This window comes from Ricinus communis, chromosome 2 (assembly GCF_019578655.1).
Source record: "Ricinus communis isolate WT05 ecotype wild-type chromosome 2, ASM1957865v1, whole genome shotgun sequence".
NCBI lineage: Eukaryota > Viridiplantae > Streptophyta > Magnoliopsida > Malpighiales > Euphorbiaceae > Ricinus > Ricinus communis.
This window is the reverse complement of record NC_063257.1, coordinates 7,390,117-7,412,389: the sequence shown is the minus strand read 5'-3', so window position 1 is coordinate 7,412,389 and position 22,273 is coordinate 7,390,117. Positions and strand designations below refer to the sequence as shown.

The 22,273-nt window shown below is 33.3% G+C and overlaps 3 protein-coding genes across 7 annotated transcripts; 1 reads left to right on the top strand and 2 right to left on the bottom strand.

Moving 5' to 3' along the window:
* Positions 1-940: 940 nt before the first annotated feature.
* Positions 941-3,079, bottom strand: LOC8270989 (probable receptor-like protein kinase At1g11050). Its single transcript, XM_015719907.3, has one exon. It carries the CDS (start codon positions 2,995-2,997, stop codon positions 1,129-1,131), a length of 1,869 nt encoding a protein of 622 aa, XP_015575393.1. The 5' UTR covers positions 2,998-3,079; the 3' UTR covers positions 941-1,128.
* A 2,087-nt stretch (positions 3,080-5,166) lies between these two features.
* On the top strand, positions 5,167-14,257 carry LOC8270990 (auxilin-related protein 2). Of its 4 annotated transcripts, none has more exons than XR_001535299.3 (10): positions 5,167-6,160; positions 7,136-7,356; positions 7,454-7,704; positions 7,783-7,921; positions 8,029-8,126; positions 8,628-8,693; positions 9,163-9,252; positions 10,826-11,002; positions 13,020-13,164; positions 14,002-14,257. XR_001535299.3 is itself a non-coding variant. In XM_002520274.4 (9 exons), exons 1-9 carry the CDS (start codon positions 5,568-5,570, stop codon positions 13,056-13,058), a joined length of 1,674 nt encoding a protein of 557 aa, XP_002520320.2. In that variant the 5' UTR covers positions 5,167-5,567; the 3' UTR covers positions 13,059-13,533. The 4 variants fall into 4 exon arrangements, 1 of the variants encoding a protein (XP_002520320.2); XR_001535300.3 differs by lacking the exon at positions 14,002-14,257 and adding an exon at positions 13,787-13,995; XR_003079233.2 differs by lacking the exon at positions 14,002-14,257 and adding an exon at positions 13,770-13,808.
* Positions 14,258-17,167: 2,910 nt separating this feature from the next.
* Positions 17,168-21,453, bottom strand: LOC8270992 (amino acid permease 3). Of its 2 annotated transcripts, NM_001323727.1 has the most exon segments (15): positions 17,280-18,148; positions 18,241-18,455; positions 18,458-18,459; positions 18,462-18,465; positions 18,468-18,488; positions 18,491-18,497; positions 18,499-18,506; positions 18,509-18,510; positions 18,513-18,535; positions 18,538-18,550; positions 18,553-18,559; positions 18,561-18,595; positions 18,694-18,787; positions 18,878-19,111; positions 19,219-19,336. In NM_001323727.1, coding segments are annotated over 15 exon segments (1,377 nt in total). In that variant the 5' UTR covers positions 19,277-19,336; the 3' UTR covers positions 17,280-17,494.
* Positions 21,454-22,273: the final 820 nt, after the last annotated feature.

The following is a 22,273-nucleotide window of genomic DNA, read 5'->3' as shown; positions in this document are numbered from 1 at the left end:
GAGGATGATAGTTAGCCTATGATGCTTCATGAATAACTAATAGCTAAATTGGAAACACAGTTTCTTCTATATTTTGGATATGGAATAATATGTTACTTTTGAAATATGGAAGAATTAAAATATATTTCTTTTTATTTTGGACCCTCTTCTATTCACCTCTTTGTGCTTCTACTAACCAAGAAATCTTGGCGGAATTGCCACATATGAAATTGTAAAATAGCATTTCACATTTTACAACCATTAATTTTGTTATTTTGATAATTAAATATCTTTTTCTAAGAGCTTTGGGGCTTGGTACCATTAAACCAGAATTTGCTGCCCAACTAAATGCTAAATTCAATAGTTAGAGAAATTGAATGTATAATAGACATTAAATTAATTTTTTAAAGAAAGTTGCAAAATAATTTTTTTCTATTTTCGTGTATAAATTATTATTTTTATTTATAATTAAGTGTTTAAATCTGTTAAATTTATTTAGTATTATATTGTAGTCAGTTTTATGGATTAAAATATTTATACGTATGATTTTAAATAGTAAACTAACTTAAATATTTTCATTAAAACTAATTTCATATTCTCTCTTCTTTTTTTTTTTTTCCTTTTTATCTATTTTTAACATTTTTTTAGATTTGTGTTTGTTTCTCAATACATTAAAAGAAATAAAAATAATAATAAAAATTTTCTCATTCATCCAAATAAAAAAAAAGATATTAGAGGATATGAAATGGTTGTATCTGTAGCTGAAACAAAGCAGTTCAAGCAAAAAAGAAAAGGTGAAGCAATGGCAGAATAGTTCAGCTCTGAGTTTTCTTTTTGTCTGAAAAATATTCTCTTGTGCCAGGGTATTAGAATCCAAATTGTTTACGAACTCCAGTAGAAATGAGGCATACAAGTAAATGTAAGTTCACATTCTTATTTAAAAGGAAGGCTCTAAAAAGAATTTCATAGAAAACGTATGTATCTATTATCTGTTTCAGATTACATTATATCCACGATATTTACAGTATGAAAAGAGTTCATGCATGCATAGGACTATCCATCTTTGAAGGTTTTGAGTTCAAACATTGAAACTTCAAAGGCTGACTGAGAAACAAAGAAAGATTTTATCGTCCAAAACTAATATATGATCTATGCTAAGCTCATACTGGAACTGCTGGTTCTTGACCTTTCACTTGTTGTAGAACTGTTATATAAGAATGAAGGTTTAAATGATTCATGACTGAGTGGCGTTGGCCTGTCAGGTAATTTGGGGATGTCAATGTCACCTTCTAGCATTTTAAGAGCATCAGCTATGGTGGGTCTGAAAGCTACCATTACATGAGCACAAAGCATCCCAACAAGAACAAACCTTTCCATTACTCCTTTTGGTCCTTGTTCCCTTATAGACTCATCGAAGATTTGTTCTGTCTTTCCTGATTTCGCTAGCATCCATGCCCAGTCTGTAATCAGAAGAAACGATGAATTCGATGTATCAAGCACCTTCTTTCCACTCATAATTTCAAGAATCACAATTCCAAAGCTATAAACGTCACTCTTTTCTGTTAATTGCCCATATAGAGCATATTCTGGTGCTAAGTAGCCGTGTGTGCCAGCTACCCTTGTGGTGAGATGGGACTGACCTTCTAAACTTTGCTTAGCCAACCCAAAATCAGCAACTTTCGCTTTCATTTCCATGTCCAACAGAATGTTAGTAGACTTGATGTCTCTGTGATAAATGGCAGGTTTGATACCATAATGCAAGTAAGCAAGTCCTTTAGCTACATCAAGAACAATGTTCTTCCTATGTGGCCAAGTTAATTGCTTCCTGCTATGCTCACTGGACAAATGGTCACTTAGACTTCCATTGGACATAAAATCATAAACCAGATATCTCCTTTTACCTCTCAAGTGATCGCTTGTAACGCAGCATCCTCGAAGAGAAAGAAGATTCCTATGCCTAATTTTGCTGATGATTTCAACTTCATTGGAAAATTCTTCATCCCCTTGCGAATCCGAATCTTGCATTTGTTTCACTGCAACTATAGTTCCATCTGCTAAAGTACCTTTATACACAACTCCATAGGTACCTTGGCCGATGAAATTCTTCTGCGAAAAGCCATTAGTAGCTCTTTCAAGTTCCGAAAAGTGAAACCATTTTGCACCAGAGTTGGGCAGTACACTTGCCCTGAAACTGCTCACATATTCTTCGTGTGAAGCATTAAGCTTCCTCTTCTTATCATATCTTCTATACCAAATTATTACTCCAAAAGCAATCAAAGCACCAAGAACAGCACCTATGAATCCAAAAACCAATTTGAGCAACTTATCTTTCTTGGAACTTTTCGATGAATTGTTGATTGCTGAGCCTGTCAATGGCAAGCCCAGAATGCATCCAGCAGTACTAGCATTCATTGGACCGAACTCATTAACAATTGCAGCAGCATATAAACAAGTAAAGTAAAAGCATTTCGAGGTAGTATTTGGGTCAATACTAGTTAACTGAGAAGTCACCTTTTGGCCAGCTTCAAGGCATGAACTGCACTGGGTTAATCCTGATACATCCCCTTTACAAGATGTTTGTAAAGTAGTCATTGGACCAACCTTTTCTGTCCAATCTTGTGTAGTATTAATTCCAACACAACTAGAAGCATTAGCAACAAATTGGTTTGGGTTGTCGAAGCATGTAGGGACTAGTGATGACTCTATAGACATGGCACCGAGCTTGGCTTGAAAATCAGATAAGCAGGAAGCTTGAGCAGTTGCATTAGCCAGTTGAAACATGGATGTTTCTCTTAGATGTTGAGCTAATCCCATGCCGAAGAGGCTTAGAAGAGTCACGCAGCAGTGCCCCTGGTCGGGTTTCCGACACCCGGATGTGTCCCATGGTGTCGTTTGGACATAGCTAAAATCTATGGGACATGAAGAAGAAGAAGAAGCTGAGATTGAAAAATAAGAAGCAGAAATGGCGAAGAGGAAGAAATAGAGAAAGGAAGAGAGCAGGTGTTGCTTGTTGCCCATGTTATATGTTCATTTGTTGTGCAAAACAATGAAAGCTTTAACACAGAACAGCTGTTAAAAACATGTGGTGAGTAGTTTAGACTGATCAAGATTGGTGGGCTACCTTTGGTCAAAAAATGCACGTTAGGTTCAAGGCAACATTAAAAAAATGAAAATAAGGCAAAAAAAACAATGTGGGTAGAAGAATCCAAAGGTGGAAGTTTCCCATGATATTTCCATTGAGTTGAACTGGGTTGTCACAAGCTTTAAAAAGTTAAAATTGACAGTTCTGTTGCAAAGTATGTCCGAGGGACCATGTGGGTAAAGAAACAAGTTATTGAGTCTAAAATTATTTATGTTTTTGCCATAAAAAGAAGCAAAGGATTACATGTGTGTGAATATTGTCTGACTTTGAGGCCTTCCTTAGACATATTCCCTCCATTAATGATTAATGAATACAATTAGCAAAGACCGGTTGCAGGTGATGGCATTGAAAGACAGGATCATTGGCTTAATAATTTTGGTATTAAGGAAATGAGTTGTCACAATTATGAAATTATCAGATCCTATTGGGTTTCCAGCTACACTACAGCAACTTATATTGATTGACATTTCCAAGGGTGACATTAACATATGAGTAAGACTGAGGAAAGAAAAGGATCAAAACAAAAGCATGTATCACCCAAAATTAGGAACTTAATATTAAATATATAAATTTAATATTCTAGTACAAGTTTCATTCTTTTAGTTGCAATTCATTTTAGGTTCATAAATAAAGTTTTTAAGATTATTGAACTTGTAGGTAACAAATGATTTTAAAATCATAATCTGTTTTAAATTATTTTATATATACCAATTACACATATCATTCTTATTGCAATACCAAATGTGTTTGCTTAAGTATATTATTTTCATGATTATTTTTAAAAGATATTTTTATTCATAAAATTTAAGTTGAATACTTTTATTAATGTATAAACATTATAATCACAATTATAAAAAATACAAAAGAAAATTTTTGCTAAACTTTTTAAATTTTTTTAAATAAATGCACTAAAATGCATTGCCACTCTTTAAATTAAAAACTCTAAAATTTATGAATTAATATTAAAAATTAAAAAATTAGGTTTAATAAGAGTTAGGAAAAAAACAGTTTTTTTTTAAAAAAAAAGGAAATAAATAAATTATCCAATTCATCAATTGAGTTGACATCTCGTTAAATTATTTTAAAATTAACTCTATTTAAAATCCAATTCTACTATGAAAATTTAATTAGACCCGAAATAGGTAAATAAATTCTTGCCGTGCAACTTGTGCATACCCTTCTTGCCTTTAAGATTGTCGGCGGGATGGTTTTGATATTTGGTACTGCACTTTCATACACGACAATCATGCCCCGTTGCTAATTTTCATCGGTTAATTCTCAATTATATCATGGACATACATGTCTATCAATAAAAATTAAGATTATATAAATATTAAAATGATTAATATATTAAGTTATTTATATAAATTAATTATTTATCGGTTTTATACATAAATAAAAATATATTATTAGTGACTGAATAAAAACATTCATAATTTATATATTTTAAAAAAATATTTTTAATAGTCATATTATTGAGTGTTAAGTTATTTTTATGTATTAATGATTATTAATCTTTTTAATCATAATTACTTTTTTTATTTCATTTTTAAATTTCAAAGTTTAAAATTAGTATTGAAATATATTTCTAAAAAATAAATTAAAAAATAAATATTTATTTTTAAATTTTAAAATAATTAAATAAAATAATTATAAAATATAAGTTTAAGTTTTAATTTATAATTAAATTTAAAAATTTTATGAATATTTTTATATTAAAAAATATGTCTAAATTTTAAATTAATTAATAGAAAAAAATTATAAAATATTAAACTCTTATTCAATTCTATATGTAATTTAGTAATATATATTTATATTTTAAATTAAATAAATAAAAGTGTATAAATGTCTGCCTTTACTTATTTCTAAACAAGGATGAAAGATAAAAGATTTCGACATTTTTAATGATCTTATTGTAACATGGAAGTGAATTAATAGTTGAAAAAAAAAAATTAAAATGCTAATGTATGCTACTTCATTTCCAATTTTCTTTTAATTTTAACACACTTCCAAGTTCAATTAGGGATACAAATATGGTCCACCACTCAAAGAAGACATTGCTTTCCACATGTACAGCAGACAATCACCACCGCCTTCCCTCTTTCTTGAACACAAAACAGAGACTCCCCTGAAAATTTTCTGTCACTTTCCCTGAAAATTCTCTCTCCTTACTTTTGTTTGTTATTTTTCTTAACATCCAATTCCCGCCAATTTTTCTACACCCGTATCTTTCTCGTTGTCATTTGAAAGAGTCGAACAAAAGCACCCAAGAAAAGATTAAAGACGTCTCTGTTTCAAGATCTTCGTTTTCTTAGCTTTAACTCACTCGAATTTTGTCAAGATCTTTGTGTTCTTAGCGTTTCTCATAGATCAATTACGTACTTATTTGTTAAAATTATCTCGTTTATTAGTTAGACTGTTAAGATTCTTATCCTTATAGATCAATATGGATGAATTTGGTGACTTAACGAAGCATTATGGGTTAAGGCCACAAGGCAAGTCAGCTCCAATGGCATCATCGAAAGGACCCAACATACCCACAAATGCTCGAACCCGAAATTCCATTTCGAATTCATCTTTAAACCCGAAATCTACCAATAATTCCAGTTCTGGTAATGGGTCTTTCTTCAATGATAATGAAACCCTTTTTGTAAGTAAACATAGCTCCCAGAATTTTAATGTTTTAGATGATGTTAATGATGGTTTTGATATTTTTGGTGGGTTTCAAAAGAATTCAAATACTAATGGAAATGGGTCTTCTTTAAATTACGATCCTTTTTTCTCGACTTCCAATTACTCGAGTGCTAAATCTTCTTTTGATGGTGATATATTGAGCGGGTTAAATGGCTCCAATTCTAATAATAATACAGATGATCTTTTTGGGTCCTTTGTTTCTAAGCCTAATCAGAGTGCACTAGTTGATGACTTGTTAGGGGGCTTTGGTGCAACATTAAAGCCATCCAGCCAGAACGGATCGGTTGGTTTTGATGATTTATTACCTGGGTTTGGTAATGTTTCAATCAACTCATTCAATAAAAGGTATTTGACTACTTCTGTCTAGCGAAAATTGTTTACATTAATGGATAGTTGATGAAACTGTTTTCTTTACTAAATGCCAATGCTTGAGATGTTTATTTATCTTTTTTGTCCCATAGAAGAATTAGCTACTGGATTGTGTAGGAACTTAATTACTTGAAGAAAAGAGATTGGTTTTAGTTGCATATGATAAATGTGTTGCTGAGGTTCTGTATGTTGTTAGTGGCATGTAATTAACATTATCATTTATGAATATGTTGTTTATTGACTACCCTAGATTTCATGGATAAAGGTGTTTAGTTTGGTAGCTTTCTATGAGATTTTTTTAAGTAGTAAATTCTATTGGTGTTACTTGAACTTAACAAGTGAATCTCTGCTTCATTTTTTACTCTGTCTTTGGATACTTACTGTTAAATCTGTCACAGAAATAGCACTTAACTATATTAACTAATTTTTATGCATAGTTATCTAGCTTTCTGTCATGCTTGCATATGATGCACGTAATCTGCAGAGTGCAGAGAGAGCTGACAGATTTTTAAAATAATTAAAGGATAGATAACAAGAAAACATGTTTTACTTTTGGTCTCTGTCTTTATGTACCATGCCTTATGTGGTCGTGACCATATGACATAGGATCATCACATATATCTTACCATCGTTCCCATCCCGGGGCTTATTGTGATTCTTAATGTATTTCTAAAAGATGACATGAATTTGCTAAATGTGATTACTCTCTGCAATTTCATGATGGAGGAGGTTTATCTTTTTACACTATAAAAGAAAATATTTGCAAGGATAGAGCCTTAAGGATTCTATCTGTTGGATTTTTACAGCCTGCCTTCTGTCTTGTAGAATGGAGCATTATGTCTGCTGTAGCGTAATGATATATTAGAATGATCTGTTTTCTATGTAATGTTATGGCAGAGTTATATTTAACCAATTAATGCTTTTGTTTTTGTTCTCACACTTTTGGCACAGAGAGAATACAGGGATGAATAGTTCAACCTACACCTCAACAGATGACCCTTTTGTAGTGTTAGAATCAACTTCAACCACAACAAAATCAACATCCGCAAACCCACTGGAAGAAGTCAGTTTGTTCAGTCATTCTGGAAGCACAAAGCGTGGCGGCTCTTCAAATGTTCCATCCCTACTAAGGCCCCCACCAAAACCTGGACAAGTTTTAAGGAGTGATAAAGGTTATACTGCATCCTTAAGTGGAAGTAATGTTTATGTGAATTCTTCATTTTCTTATTTGTCATAGCCTGAATGTTGTTTGAATGCTTCGTGATGCAGTTAAAAGCTCAAATGTATCCTTCATAGATGAGCTTGAAGAGTTTGGCATGGTGCGGAGTAATGTTGATGGACATTCAAATGCTCACCATGCTAAGGAAGCAAGGGAGAGAGAAACGGCAAAAGCAAACAGGTATAAAGAAGCTGAAGATGCTAATCGGAAGAATCAGCAAACAAGTATGGATGATATAGAATCCATTTTGAATATGGGTTCTCGATCCAGCAGTGCACCAAAATCCAGGGCTGCAACTTTGGTGAGAACAACGATATGAAGTATATGGTTTATGCAAGACCAGCAAAATATTTAATTTGATGCCTGCTTCACTTGTTAGGGTCCTGTATTTGATGCAAAATCAAACAACAGAGGAGAGCCTGCTGTAGCCCAGAAGAAGTCTGGCAGTGCCTCATCTGGCATAAGGAAGGCCTCTTCTACAACAAGTATAGTTGATGAATTTTCTTTCATGTTTGGAGGTAAGTGTTACTGTAATTGGCTTTTCTTGGAGTAATGCTGATAATTTTTTGACTTTCTGTGTGCCTCTCTTGATTCTAATATTTTGATTTAATTATCGTTCCCAAAGATGCCTCATTTTTTGGAGAATTTGAGGAAGTTGAAGGGGAAAGTGAAGAAAGACGAAGAGCCAGATTGGGCCGTCACCAGAGAACTCAGGACCGCATGGTGTGTGTTTCTCACCCTTATCTTTCTTATTTCTTTAATGTGACTAAACTTGTTTTCTTGGAAGGATGAACTTATCTTTTGGGTTTTGGTTTATAACTTTGCCTTATTGGAAGATGGCTTTATCTTATGGTTCCAGGTTATCTGAATTCTGAAATCCATTGATGTGAGTGTGAAATCAAATTTGCGCCAATGACACACAGTAACTAGAAAAACGAGGAAAATATGCTCTTTAGGAGACATTATTTTTTATCAGCTCTTATACCCAATAATGTGAATCATAAATTGATGGGCTTGATGCCTTCATCTGGCTACAGAGTCCATTAAGTAGCACTTTAGTGTATTGTCAGACTGCCCTTTGGAAGTTGACTTGTAGCTGCATCATTTCATTGTGAATTGACAATATTTAGCCAAATTTCCTCGTAGATGTGCTGAAATTGAATATGTTATTTATCTTTGTATCCTCTTCCCCATGGATTCACTTCTGGATTTTTGCATTTATAGGCAAAAGCAGTTGCTGATATGAACCAGCGCGACCTGCAAACACAGCACGAGCAAGAAGAGAGGCGTGTAAGTGTAGAACTAATATTCTGATGCGTTTAGTTTCTTATGCTCTGATTGTCTGAAGTAGTGGTTGAGTATAATGTGTGTGAGAGCAAAGTGTTTGCACATATATAAACGTGTCTCTGTATGCACTTGTAACTATAGAACTAAGATCATGAGGCATTTAGTAGGACTTGTATTCTGATGTTTCGGAACAGTGGTTGAGTATGCGTAGACACTTGTATTTATATAAATGTGCCTGTGCATATGCACGTGGTTATTTATGGGTTAAAGATGAGCTGAGAGTAAATTATTTTATGTATGTATGCTCTTAATAAACGTGTACAAGCTTGCATGTTTATATTTCTTTACTTGTTCTCGTGGGGAGTAGTACAGGGTGTGTTGGATGTTGGCCATATTTGCCTGTCTCCTGACAGGTATTTTATCTTCTTTCATTTTCATTTATAGAGTACTGATATGTAAGTTTAACTTGCAGAGGCTTGCTGACAAAGTGGACGCAGATATAAAGAGATGGGCAGAAGGGAGGAAAGGCAACATGCGTGCATTGTTATCATCATTGCAAAGTGTGCGTAATATAACAGTGTTTGCTAAAACACATTGTTTTCATTTAGCTTTTAGCATGTTAGTGTGCAAGAAAACATCTCATTTGCTAACTGTTTTTTCACACTGAAGTGAATTCTAGAACATATGAAAGAGAATCACAATCATGTTACATTGATAAACATGGATTTAACGATGTGCTGCTATTTGAATTTGGAAAGATTTGAAGGGACTACGTATAAATACTACTATGCTTTTTGATTTTTGATATTGAGCTCACTCAGGGCTCATTGGTTGCAACTTCATTTCTGCTACCAGTTTGTGCAAGAGAAAAGAAGGTATTAATGACACAAAATATATAAAGAGAAAAGCCTTAGGTTGCCATATACACATACACATGTTTTCTATTGTAAAAATATAGTTTCTGCTTCAAGCCTCATTTACATGTGTACAAGTTGTACCAAGATGGTGTCTTAAGTGGTAGAATACAGAGCTGAGGGTATCCTTCCTGTTCCTGTGTGTTTGTTGGGCTGATGAACGCCTCATTGTGGAATAAGGGGATGGGTGGAAAAGCTTATTGAAGATGTCAAGAGCTCGACTGTTCGAGTAGACTTACTTATTCATGATGGCAGATCTATGTCAAGATAGTGGACTAAAGGAGAAGTGGTCAAAATGTAAGGAAAACGTTAGGCTTGCTTTAGGAGCAAGTGGACCAGTTGGTCATCATATCATTGCTTTGTAGAGAGTTAACATGACCGATATTGCCAATTGATGAATCATAGGTTTTGTAAGCTGTGGAGGGAGATTGATGGAAGTCTTAGACTGAAAGTCCTATAAAATTTTTGCTCTTTCCTTAAGCAAGTTTGACAAAGACTTTGATTCATCACTTCCTAATGGGATGGGCTATAGTGTAAAATTGAAGAACTTCTAGTCTGAGCTTGCCTCTTTACTATCTGAGAGGAAAACAATACATATACAGTTGCTGCAGTTTAGTTTCTGCAGTGGAAAGAACTTAAAAAGTATCTGGGTTGAAATATGTTAACTAATTTGGACGCGAACTTTAATCAGGATGATGGCTTAATGTCAGGCAACTAGACCTGGCAAGGCAGCGTCTACGGCCTAACTCATGACATGTGTGCTTTATCTTTTATTCTTTTTATTTCTTTAAATTCTTTTACTTATAGAAATGATACAAAACATATTCACTGTTTGATATTCTTACACCACAAATACTGATTACAATTTCATTATTATTTCTGGTATCTTTATATTACTATTTCTGTTTGAACCTGCTGTATTCTTTTTCCTTGTCACTTATGTGACTGAGCTCTGCTTTTTATCGAAAGAATCCAGAGAATGTCTGTTTATTTTCTTCAGATATCATATTGCAAGATTTTTTTAATGTTCTCCCTGATAAAGTATTCTTCACTAAATTCAATCAATAGTCACATGCATAATTACTTTAGTTTGCATTTGAATGAAGTGTCATTCTTTGTTTTGAAAGTGGTCTTGAATGTCAAAGATTTGAACTTCTGTATTTGCCTGTGGAGAACACTGTGCATACCAACATATTTATGTATATATGGAATTATGAACAGGTGCTGTGGCCTGAATGTGGTTGGGAGCCAGTTTCAATGGCAGATTTGATTGCTTCTGCCTCGGTGAAAAAAGTTTATAGAAAGGCAACATTATGTGTGCATCCTGATAAGGTTCAACAGAAAGGTGCCACTCTTGGACAAAAATATACTGCTGAGAAGGTTTTTGATATTCTCAAGGTAAAATCTCAGTTTTCAAGTATTTAAAAAAAAAAAAAAAAGAGTGCTTACATGTACTTGATGTCAAAACGATTTTGATGATGTGACTATTCTAGTCCACCTGTAAGATGGATGCCTTAGGGCAGCTTAGTTATCTGCATAGATTTTGCTTTGACATCATCCAGGTGACCTTTTAGAATTCAATAATATCCTCAATTTGCTAGGTCAAGGCACATATGTCAGTTATGGAATTTTTTGACCTCATAATATATCAAACATAGCAGAAAAAGCAATACGATTACTTAATCTATTGTAGTTCGGTACCTCTTCTTATATGGTTACCAGACACCCATGAGGAAGCACATTATGGTGTTTGCTTCTAACTGGATTCTTATTAAAAATGGAGGCATATGGGTGGTTAGAATCAATATGGAATTATTACCTCATGCTCATTCTATCTTTTCTTTCATAAACTTTTGGCTATTGCACATATAGTGTTACTGGTACGTGTATACTTCAGCAATTTAGCAAACTGTTGTCCATCCTAAATTCTATTGTCATTTGGGAAGAAATATTTCTCATCTGAATATATTGTTCATCACCAATCACAGGGCCTGCCTTGTATATACTTCTCGAATATGTTGTGAATTCCTGCCCAAAACCTTGTCTTTGTTTCATCTAATTTTGTAATTAGCTGGTCAATTTAAATTGTTACAATCTTGAACCATGGTTGTTTAACCTGGCCTATCCAATTTGTTCTAGTGAGAGGGTCAAGGGTCAGAGGTTTGACCAAGTCAAACTGGGGTTTAAACATAATTAAACTAGTATTGAGTGTTATCTAAAATATATAAAACTAATAATCTTTTAACAAAATACTAGTGTTTAAAGTATGCTCAATTAATTTTTTTTTTAAAAAAAAAAATTATATAAGTAACAAATAAATTTTATTAAAATCTAAAGAGAAAATTTTTCAACATAACTGACATTGAATTTTTGTTATTATAACTTAAATATTGTCTTTTTTAGAGAGTAATTTTAATAATTCTAAGTAATTTCAGTTCAAAATCTAGAATATTTAAAATTATAGTGACTTTGATAATGTATGATTAACTAATAATTATGATTTTTCATCTTGGAATAAGATATTGTTGAGCTTTGCCTTAAAAAAAAATCTATTTTAATAATATTTCTTAGAAGATAATCTCACAAAAACCAAAGTAGTTTTATGCATAAGTCTATTCCTAAGGTTAAAGAGGGTACCAGATTCGAACTCCACAAATCTAATAAACCCATCCAACTCGCATGCACCATGACTAGGGTGACTGGTTCGACAGGGTGGGAACGGGTTTCTTTTAGCAGACTGGACTAGACACTGGTCTGGTTCCCTATTAACCAGGTCCTACCGACTGGTCCAGTCCGGGTCTGACAACTATGTCTGTAACTGAACATGTGAGGCCGGTACGAGTCCTGCTGATAATTTCTTGTGACTGCTTAAATAAACGGTTGAAGTGTTATTTAGAATCAAGTATCTAAGCTAGTGTTTTCTTGCATTTGAATTTTCATACATCTACCAAGTTTGGGGAGAGTTATCATTCTTGAGAATTTCTTACCTAACTTATTTTAGTTGCTTTAAAGTAGTGAAATTCTTTTGAATGTTTTATTTGATTTTTCAGAATGTATTCACTTTATTCTTCAAAATATTCTTAAATCTTTTTCAGTAAAATGGCTCAAGAAATGTCATGTCTCTGCAATTAAATCACTTACCCATCACCCATCGCTTTGATTGGCTGCTCTCAGGAATAGTTCATGTTATTGAAATTTGTATCTATTCAGGTCGTCATAAGTGAATAGAATGTAATTGATGAGTAGTCCAGGTAGTCTATATCTAGGCTGTAGGCTCAAGGTTTTTCTAAAATGATAGGGGAACTGAAAGTGCATGAAGAGTTCTCCAGTATGATTTAGGTTTTTCTTGCCTTAACAACTTACTTCAATTTGTTCTTGATTGTCATATTCTTTTCTATGTTTTGCATTTAAACAGGAATCTTGGAAGAAGTTTGAAAAGGAGGAACTTTCTTAGAAACCTTCACAAGTCATTTTTGTCTATTCTCTTCGAGGCAGCCACAGAAGCTTCATTTTTGGGGTGAATTATCAATGCTTGTGCAGTTTCCAATCTGCAACTTCAGGTACAATGTGCTTCCATGATACAAATCTTTTGGTAATAGCAGAGTGATTCTGAGGAAAGATGTTTCTTGTTTGTCTATGATGTTGTATATTACTGTTGTTTCTAGAAATCATGAATGTGTTTCAAAATAGAACTATATCATCCAGGAGAAGTTTATACTGTCAATACAATTGACAGAGTAGCCCAGGACTTTCCCTCTTTCTTGATTCTTTATTTTTAAGTTCCAAAATGAGATGGGAGATTTCCTGTTTATTTGTGCTACAATGGTTTTTCTCTTCTGTGAGCTTGTAAATTACATATTTACATGTTTATTGAATCTTTGTCTTCCGGACAAATGGGAAATAATGCAAGTTTTTAGATATTGGATGAAGATGCAGAATCTCTATGCACATTCTTTATTATTATTATCATCATCGTTATTATTATTATTCAGAATCTCCGTCCACATTAAAAATTCTTCTGGTATAAGTTTTCTTTTTTTATTTCCTTCTTTTTTCCTATTAGGAAACTATATGCTGTAAATAGGATTTGCATATCTAAATATGATTTATAGCACTAGCATGCGAATTACCTGAAGTACAAAAGTGAATAATAAGTGTTGTAAAGAATTGGCAAACTCCCAGAATCCAAGAAAAGAAAAGAAAATGAAAAAGAAAGAGGTAGAGAAGAAGGATGGAGATAAGTGTCGAGATATGCAACCATTGACGACATTCATACAACCAAGGGGACGCCACCAAGCTCAAGAACTGCCTTCGCCATGTCTGAAAAATTCTGTACCAACGAAACTACACCATAATCTTCTTGTTGGTCTCTGACACTCGGCGCTTGCTTCTCGCAGAGCTGTTGATGCAGACAGCCTCGGAGATGAAGCATACGAGGTTTTACAAGGAATTAGAATTCTCAAGGACTTATTCTCCGACACTAACGCCATTGTTGCAGGCAGGCGTTGGCATTGAAGAAATTGCCAAGAAGAGCTACTACAAGTTGCTGAGATGGCTTTTCCATATGTAGTTTGTCAAGTAGGGCACTTCAATATATTATTTCCTAATCAAACTTGATAATAATTCTTAAAAATACACTAATTTTATCCTAAACTATTACTCGGTTAATTCAGTTATTACCCGATTTGTCCGATAAGACTTAAATAGTTAAGTGTATAAATTACCATTGGAATAATTGTTATTTTTGGATTTTGAAGTATGAACTTAGATTTATGAACATTGTTTGTTGGAAATGCAAAAAAAATTATATCATTGAGAATTGAAGTCAAATTCAAAGTGAGGTGGAAATATCCTTTTACGAAAATTTGAAACAACATCTAATAATGTTTTATACTTGAAATGCATGAATTCAATTTCACTTGATATGAAAATCTAACGGGAAGAGACTAGTTATATATATTTCATATTAAGTTATTAATAACAAGTCATTTTCAAATACCACGGTGTATGGTATTATATAAATTTATAAATATTAATATTATTTTAATTTTAATAATTTATTAACATAATTAAATATTAAATTAGTCAATTATCTATAGTATTTAATTATTGATCAATTAAATATATTATTTTTATTTATTAAATTTTTTATCTATTTTTAGAATTTAATTAGTGGTACTTAACAATTATAAGATTCTATCTATAAAATTTTAATTCTTATAAATAATTAAAAATTATATATAAATTTATTAACAATTTATATTAACAGTAACACCAAATGCCCAAAAAGCAAGTAAAGTGGCAAAAGATCAATTGCAAGATATTTATGGAAATCCACTTTTATAAAAAATAAAATAAAAATTTAAAAAGAGATGAAAATGCAAAATTGATAAAAAGAAATAAGCAACCAGCCAACCTGATAAGTCCATTGAAGCAAGAACTAACTTGATCAAGAATCAAACAAACACTTGATGGGCAAACTCCAAAAATGGGTTAGAAATACAATTTAAATACTTCCACCATGCATGTGTAAACTATCTCTAGTTGCTTGCTTCCACCAGCTGGTCACTCCACAACCATCAGTTTCAAGAATATGTGTTAACCACACAGGTCATCCCTTGATTCAATGAATCTTGAACTGATTCATGTGAATTCTTGAAACTAGTTCCAATTCAATTTAGCTTATTCCCAACCCAATTTAATCAATTATATTATTACTTAATGTTGCAATATAAAGACTGAAGTCAACATTGCTATACTACTTGATCATCCTATGACATGAGTTTGTCCCTTTGTCTTACCACTACATCATTAACTCCATTCAGGAGTGTATATATAATCACTTCACAGGATTATAGAGAGAATCTTGAAAAATAATCTCCTCAATTCTTGGAGAATTTTCCTCCATTAACCATCACTAAAAGCAATTATGTTTAAAGGGCAGTGACCAATTTTAGTTGTGTACATTGTTAGGTAGGGAAAAATGAAAAAGGTAATAACAAAGACAATGCTAGCTATAGTAGATGTTAATTCACAGTGTACACCAACCCACTACTATAATATAAGCACACCAGCTTAGACCTTGGAAAAAGAATTACTAAAAAAACAAACTCTTTAGCGGTGTACTAGGATTTGCCCATTGAGGACCCACCCACCACTTGCCGCCGGGCAACGGTGGCCGCCCTTTCCCATTAAGCTGCCACTTAAACCACCATTTAAGTGATTCAAATACAAGGTCATTATCATAATAGGTAATTAGGTAAGAGCATAAAACCGTGTTTGCTTAGGATATATTATAGCACGGCTCTCATATTTTATGTATTTATTTTTAATTCTCTACTTATTTATTTCCAATTGCGTGGGGAATTTAAAAAGAAGAAAAATAAATTAATGGTTGATAAATATGTTTTCCATTGAAAATGGATCCTTAATGATGGCACATGGTGTGTTTTCTTGTCTGTTTATCGACAGGCCTAAAAACCCCAAAAAAACAAAGGTATTGTGGCAAGGAATATAATGGTGTTCACATGCAATTTTTGATGCTAGAAGAATCCTGAAACCTTTGCAGGTTGGGAAAAGGGAAAAAAAAAAAAAATATATATATATATATATATGCAATAAAGTTCACCGAAAAGGAATACCTATCCTTGGATCTGCAACCATTAAATTGATCCAAAATTTGGAAAATTAGAACAAAATTTTATAAAAGATTTACATATCACTTTCATAGTGTATAGGTAAAGATATTCACTAAGCCTACATCAAACCTTAGTTTCAATTGCAATTGATGCACCAAAAACAGGAGCAAGATTTGGAATCTTTTTCTTTTGGGGTCTGTTCTGACAGTACAATATTAGGAATCAATTGCTTTCATGATAGACAGTACCTATTTAAATTCCATAAACATTAATGCTTCAGCATTGTTTTCCTTCACTCTATATGACCTACTTATCACTCCACTTCTTAATAATTTCTTAGCATTGATGATGGATGTTTTGCCAGTTCCAAAGCAACCAGAGATTTCAACTGTTATAAGTTGAAACAGGACTCATACTAACATATTCTGGTCCCCAATATAAGATGGTGCAGGGGCACCATGCGGCACATATTTTTTTTCTCTACTTATTAATGCTTGCTAGCTAGTAGATCATCCCCACTACTGATAACTACACCATGTTCTCTTTGATTAATATATACATATATGTAGACTGTACTTATAGCTTTCTGACAGATTGGATATGATCGGCCATGGTTTAGCAGCATCATCTGTATGGTCCTAGCTCTTTACTTTTGTTATTTTCTTTTCTCTATTTATGTCACTACTGATTTGAAGTGTGCACTTTCAATGGTGAAAATGAAGATTCTCCTTTATGTGCCATACTATTCAAGCAGGACCAAAGAAGAGAAAAAGAACAAAATTGATATCCAAAATGGAGTATATTGAGATTGAATTTTTCGACATGAATGGCTGGTAATTAACAGAAATATAACGCCAGAAAGTTATAGTCATGATCACAATGTAGCATCGAGATATAGAAAACAATAATGAAAAGTAGACAATTATTAAGAGAAATCTATGCATAAAATCTTCCAATTTGCATTGGAAAATTAGAGAATTATACAACGCTTTGGGATACAGAATTAGAGACTCATGTTTTTTTCTTTATTTTTTTTCCCTTTTCTTTTCTTTTAACTTATGTTACAGGCATGGTCCCATTTTTCTTTTTTGAGAGAGGAATAACAGAAGATGGAAAAAACTACCATAGCGAATTAACAGGACCACATAAAAGAGCATCATATGAACATGAACAACAACTAAAATCTAGTGTTGGGATTCCCTTGTTTTTGAAATGTTCATCAATGGTGATACCAGTTCAACTTCTAACTGATCTAGTAAGTAGTCTGGAATGGTTTGACTGTCTTGAGATCAACAATAACTCCTGCAATTGAGCCAGCAGCTGCAGCTATAGTGATAATAAGACAAGCAGCACTTAGTATTTGGAGGCAAAGCCATCTTGTGCTCCACTTTGGTATCTTCTTTTGAGCTATGTACATCTCAACTGGGAAATAAACGGTTAATGGCCAAAATCCTAGAGCTCCAAGTAGACCAACTATGTCATTGAAGAAAGGAAGGAGCATCGAAATTACGGTTGTGAAGATCACAAAAACAGTCCTCCATACCATTCTGAAGAGGTTAAGATTGTAGGGTTTGCATCCAGGAATCGGGATTTTAATATCTTTAGTAATGAATTCACTGTCCGGGAATCTTTGTACTGCTGCTTTTTCGACGAATGCGAACAAGGGTTGGCAGTAGACTTGGTATGCACCAACAAGGTGGACTACTATTGCAACGTTAGCAATGTCTAGTAGCCAATATGGGTTGTAAAAACCGAAACCAGTTAAGAGATTTCCCGGAGACATGTCTCCAAAGGCAGCATAGCCAAAGCAACCACATAGCATGTAGAAAAGGGTTGTTACTGATACACTTATTAGAGTTGCTTTCCTCATTGTTTTGGACTCTGCTGGTGGAGATCTGATCGTGTCCTGTTATAGAAACAAGTCACTAAAATCAGGAAAATGATTTAACATATGTAAATAAAAAGAGTATACGTTTAACTTGTTTGCTTATTGTATACCTGAATTTCAATGAGGATAAGGGAATAAGAGTAGGCAAAAGCAATGTCACCAAGAGCTTGGAAGCTCCTCCATATCTTTTGTGTTTCAGTCACAGTTCCAATGCTAATACCGGTCATACTTCCCATGGCTTTCCCATTTTTTGTAACTTCAGCAATTCCTAGTCCAAGACCAATTGTTGAGTAAGTAAAGGACATGATTGCAGCAACAATGGATAGCCACCATAGTTGATCAAAGTCAGGAATCTGAGAGAAGATGATTTCAACAACTCCAAATGCAATCATGTAAGGATTGGCATTCATATGGCATGGATTTTTGCCTCCACTCTTATGGAAACAATTAGACCTCTTGACAGCCCTGTTTCACGATAAACCAAGAAACTTTATTAGTCCAAAAAATTAAGAACACCCCAAGAACTAAAACCAAGAAACAAGAAATTTTGAATTAGGACTTACATCATACTGATAGATGATGCTATTGTGTAACCAATGGCAACGCCAATAAGATTCACGTATTGAACATATCCACATATCTTAAACTTAGCACCACCTGAAAATGATTAGAAATTAATCAAAATTCTAGGATTAAAGAAATGAACATAAAGACTAAAAAGGAAGTTCAGAATAACGAAAAATATACCAAGATTGGACCGAACAGCGTCCATATAAGTATAGTTCCTCTTGCCATTGACAGGATCACCAGTTCGGTAGCAAGCGGAGAGCAGAGTAGAAGTATAGTAAGTGACTAAAGAGAACAAGAACATAACAGCAGGACCAGCAACCCATCCAAGCTGAGCAACAGCCCAAGCCAAAGACAGAACTCCAGACCCAATCACAGCTGTAATTATGTGAGCACTAGCAGTCCAAACAGTTCCTGGTTAAAGAAACAGCAGCAATAAAAAAAAAATGTAAATAGTTAGACAAGAAAAGGAAATAGGTGAACATGGTTAAAATAATTTTATCTAGTTTTGAAAATATTACCAGTCCGCTTGAGTTTGCCATCGTCATCATACCACTTGGAGCCAGCTTGAGGAGGCATGTCAACATTAACACTGAAAACCTGAGGAGGAAAGTGGTTCTTTGTGGCTGTATTCTCACCCATCTTTTTGACAAGATTCCAAAGAAAAATTAAGATAAGGTAAGCTCACTGTCTTGTAAGAGAAATAATATGGGTTATAAAGAACAGAAGAAGTTCTTGTATATATGTCCTGTTATATAAATTTCCGGTATGAAGTAGCAGAAGAAAGAAAGAAAGAAAGAAAAGGACGTATGGTTCTTGAATAATAAAATCAAAGTTCAGTTATAAGTATGGCTGTTAACTCTTCAGAACTGCAGTAAAAACTGACACAGACAAACATAAACACAAACACACCTCTCTAGAATCCCAAATTCCAAAAAGGATTTTAGATCCTTCAAGAAAGGGAAAGAGACTGTGCTTATAAATAAGAGACAGACGCCTCTTCTGCAATATATTAGAGAGGAAAGGGAGGGAAATAAATGGAGATACAATGGAAATAAAATGGTGGGTAGCGTATATATAAGAGTTCGTGAGGTGGTAGATAGAGAAAGCTGCTGCCAAGCCACATGGTCTAAAGGATACGCGAATTGTCAACTGCCGACCGCATTATATCATAAGCTACTTCTTGACTCTTAATATATCATCCCTCTCCCATTCATATGATCACTGCCCCACAACACCACTTTCTCATAACTTCTTTCATTTTCAAAGTTGAATACGTAATTGCTCTTTCCTTGCAACTGCCAAAAAAATCTTTATCTTCTTGTGTAAAAATCACTACTTCTAGCCCCCATTCCTATTATCTTATTGTTAAATAGTTCAGACCTCTGGAGACATACACTAAACCGCTGAATTACTAACCCAAGTGTTGCTTATGATCCGAAACATCTATTTAATCACTGGATTATTAGTTTATATATATAAAATTTGCTAATTGGAACTTTCCTTCTTTTACTAGTGAATTAATATTACTACTTCCTTAGATACTCCATGTTCTATTTTGACTTGTTTATAATTAGGCTATCTGCCTATCTATAGGTTAGACTATCTATTAGTAAATACGTATATATGTATGTAGCATGAAGTATTCTTTGGTAGATAATGGTAGGTTTATATACAAATATATAGAAGTAATTCAGTGAAAAACTATGTATATAAAACTTATTCCGGGGGACACCAGCTTACCAAGAAAAATTCTTGAACCTCTTTGGAAGCATGACTAGCTCATGTTACATGAATAGAGATGAGATGAAGCAGCTTGGGTGTGTAGAAAACTAAATTTAACTTTTGTGTAGGCTACGCATTAGAAAATATCCAAGTTTCGTGGCTACTTTTGTGTCTTACAAGAGTGTTTCATGCTTTTCCTGCAATAAATATTTTATAGCATTCCTAAAGTAAAAGGGTAAATACAGTATGTGTTGTACAGTAGAGATTCGCTAATCTTTTCTTGCTGCCATAAATCTCAGCTTTATTTTGGTGGGCAAACATTTTTTGATTGAGGATTGGCTCTTAAAATATACTAACTTTGGCTCCTATTTTCCAATTTGAGCTATCAAAGGAAATAATGGTGTCTATCAATATATATAGCTACTAATGTAGAAATGTTCATGCACGTGAAGCAACCCAAGTATATCTATGAACAGAAAAGAAAAAAAATTTAAAAAAAAATATACAAGTATATATATAAGCATGGAACTGAACTAAGATTATGAAACTTGTATACTGATGGTCAGGTCAGGTCAGGCCATGGATAAAAGCTATAAATATACAGGATTATAGGCTTTGGGTCAGTATTAAAATTTTCTTTTTCCAATCAGTGTTCAAATCCACCACCTACCCACATTACACAAAAGAAGAATTTACGTGGAAAAGAACCTTTCTTAATTACTATTGAAAGTAAAAGAAAATCCTGATGGAAGGAAGAGTAGAATCCATGGTGAACAAAAGACAAAATCTTGATCTTGCATATCATAAATGAGGACAAAGCAAAAAGATATGCAAAATCAGTTTTAAACTCTTTTTTTTGTTGTGGTTACCTTCATTTCCGCAGTTCTTTCTTGCTTATCACTCTCCTCTATCAATGCAAGAAATTCTTTTCTTGCTTACTCTCCCCCTCTATCAATGCAAGAAACTAAGCTATCTTGCAAGAAGAAAAGCAAAAGAAAATGTATGCAAGAAGTTGCTAAGTTGATATGGCTTTCTTGAGTTAACATCCATAGGTATATATAGCAGAAGGTAGAGGAAACTATAATGATTTATTTAGTCCATTCATCTGTTTAAAAGGCCACTTTGAATCAAATTTCCAACGTGTATATCTTCCCATCCATCGTTATTGTTTGAGAATGAGGTTCCTTCATCTCATTATTCATTCCATTAAAAAGAGAAAGTATATATTAAAAATGAATTGGACCAAAGTGACTGGGTGGATATATTTTAACAGTCAAATTGATATTTTTCTTTTTCTGTATTATATACAGATTTAAAATAATCCAGACAATGGGATAACCACTCAGGGAATTCATGATTGTACAAGAAATTAAATCATTACCATTGATGAGTAGTATTGGACAACTAGTATCTAATTCTCATCTTTAGTTCCCAATGAATGAGGAAAGAAAGGTTATTATGCAAAGACACACCATGGATACTGTCTTTTTCCAAGAATTTTTATTCTTTCTTCTTGTGTTTTAAAATTGGCATTTGGTGCACCTCTCTTTCGTTGGAAAGATGGTATCTTTCTTTCTGTTCCTTAAAATAGTTCACTGTACAAATGGAGTGCCACTAAAACCGATGGTTTCTCAGTTTTGATGCTATTACATTATCAGATTTTGTGCTCAAATATCTTATTACATTTGATGTGTTTGCTCAGTTTTTTCTTCTTTCATGTTCAAGTTAGATCAATCATTCGTACCCACAAATTTAGTTTAGGGATAAATGCATATAATTCAACTTAAATAAATTCTTTTAAGTTTGAATTTCTTTTTTCTTGTTTGTAACTCAAAAAAAAATTAAAATAAT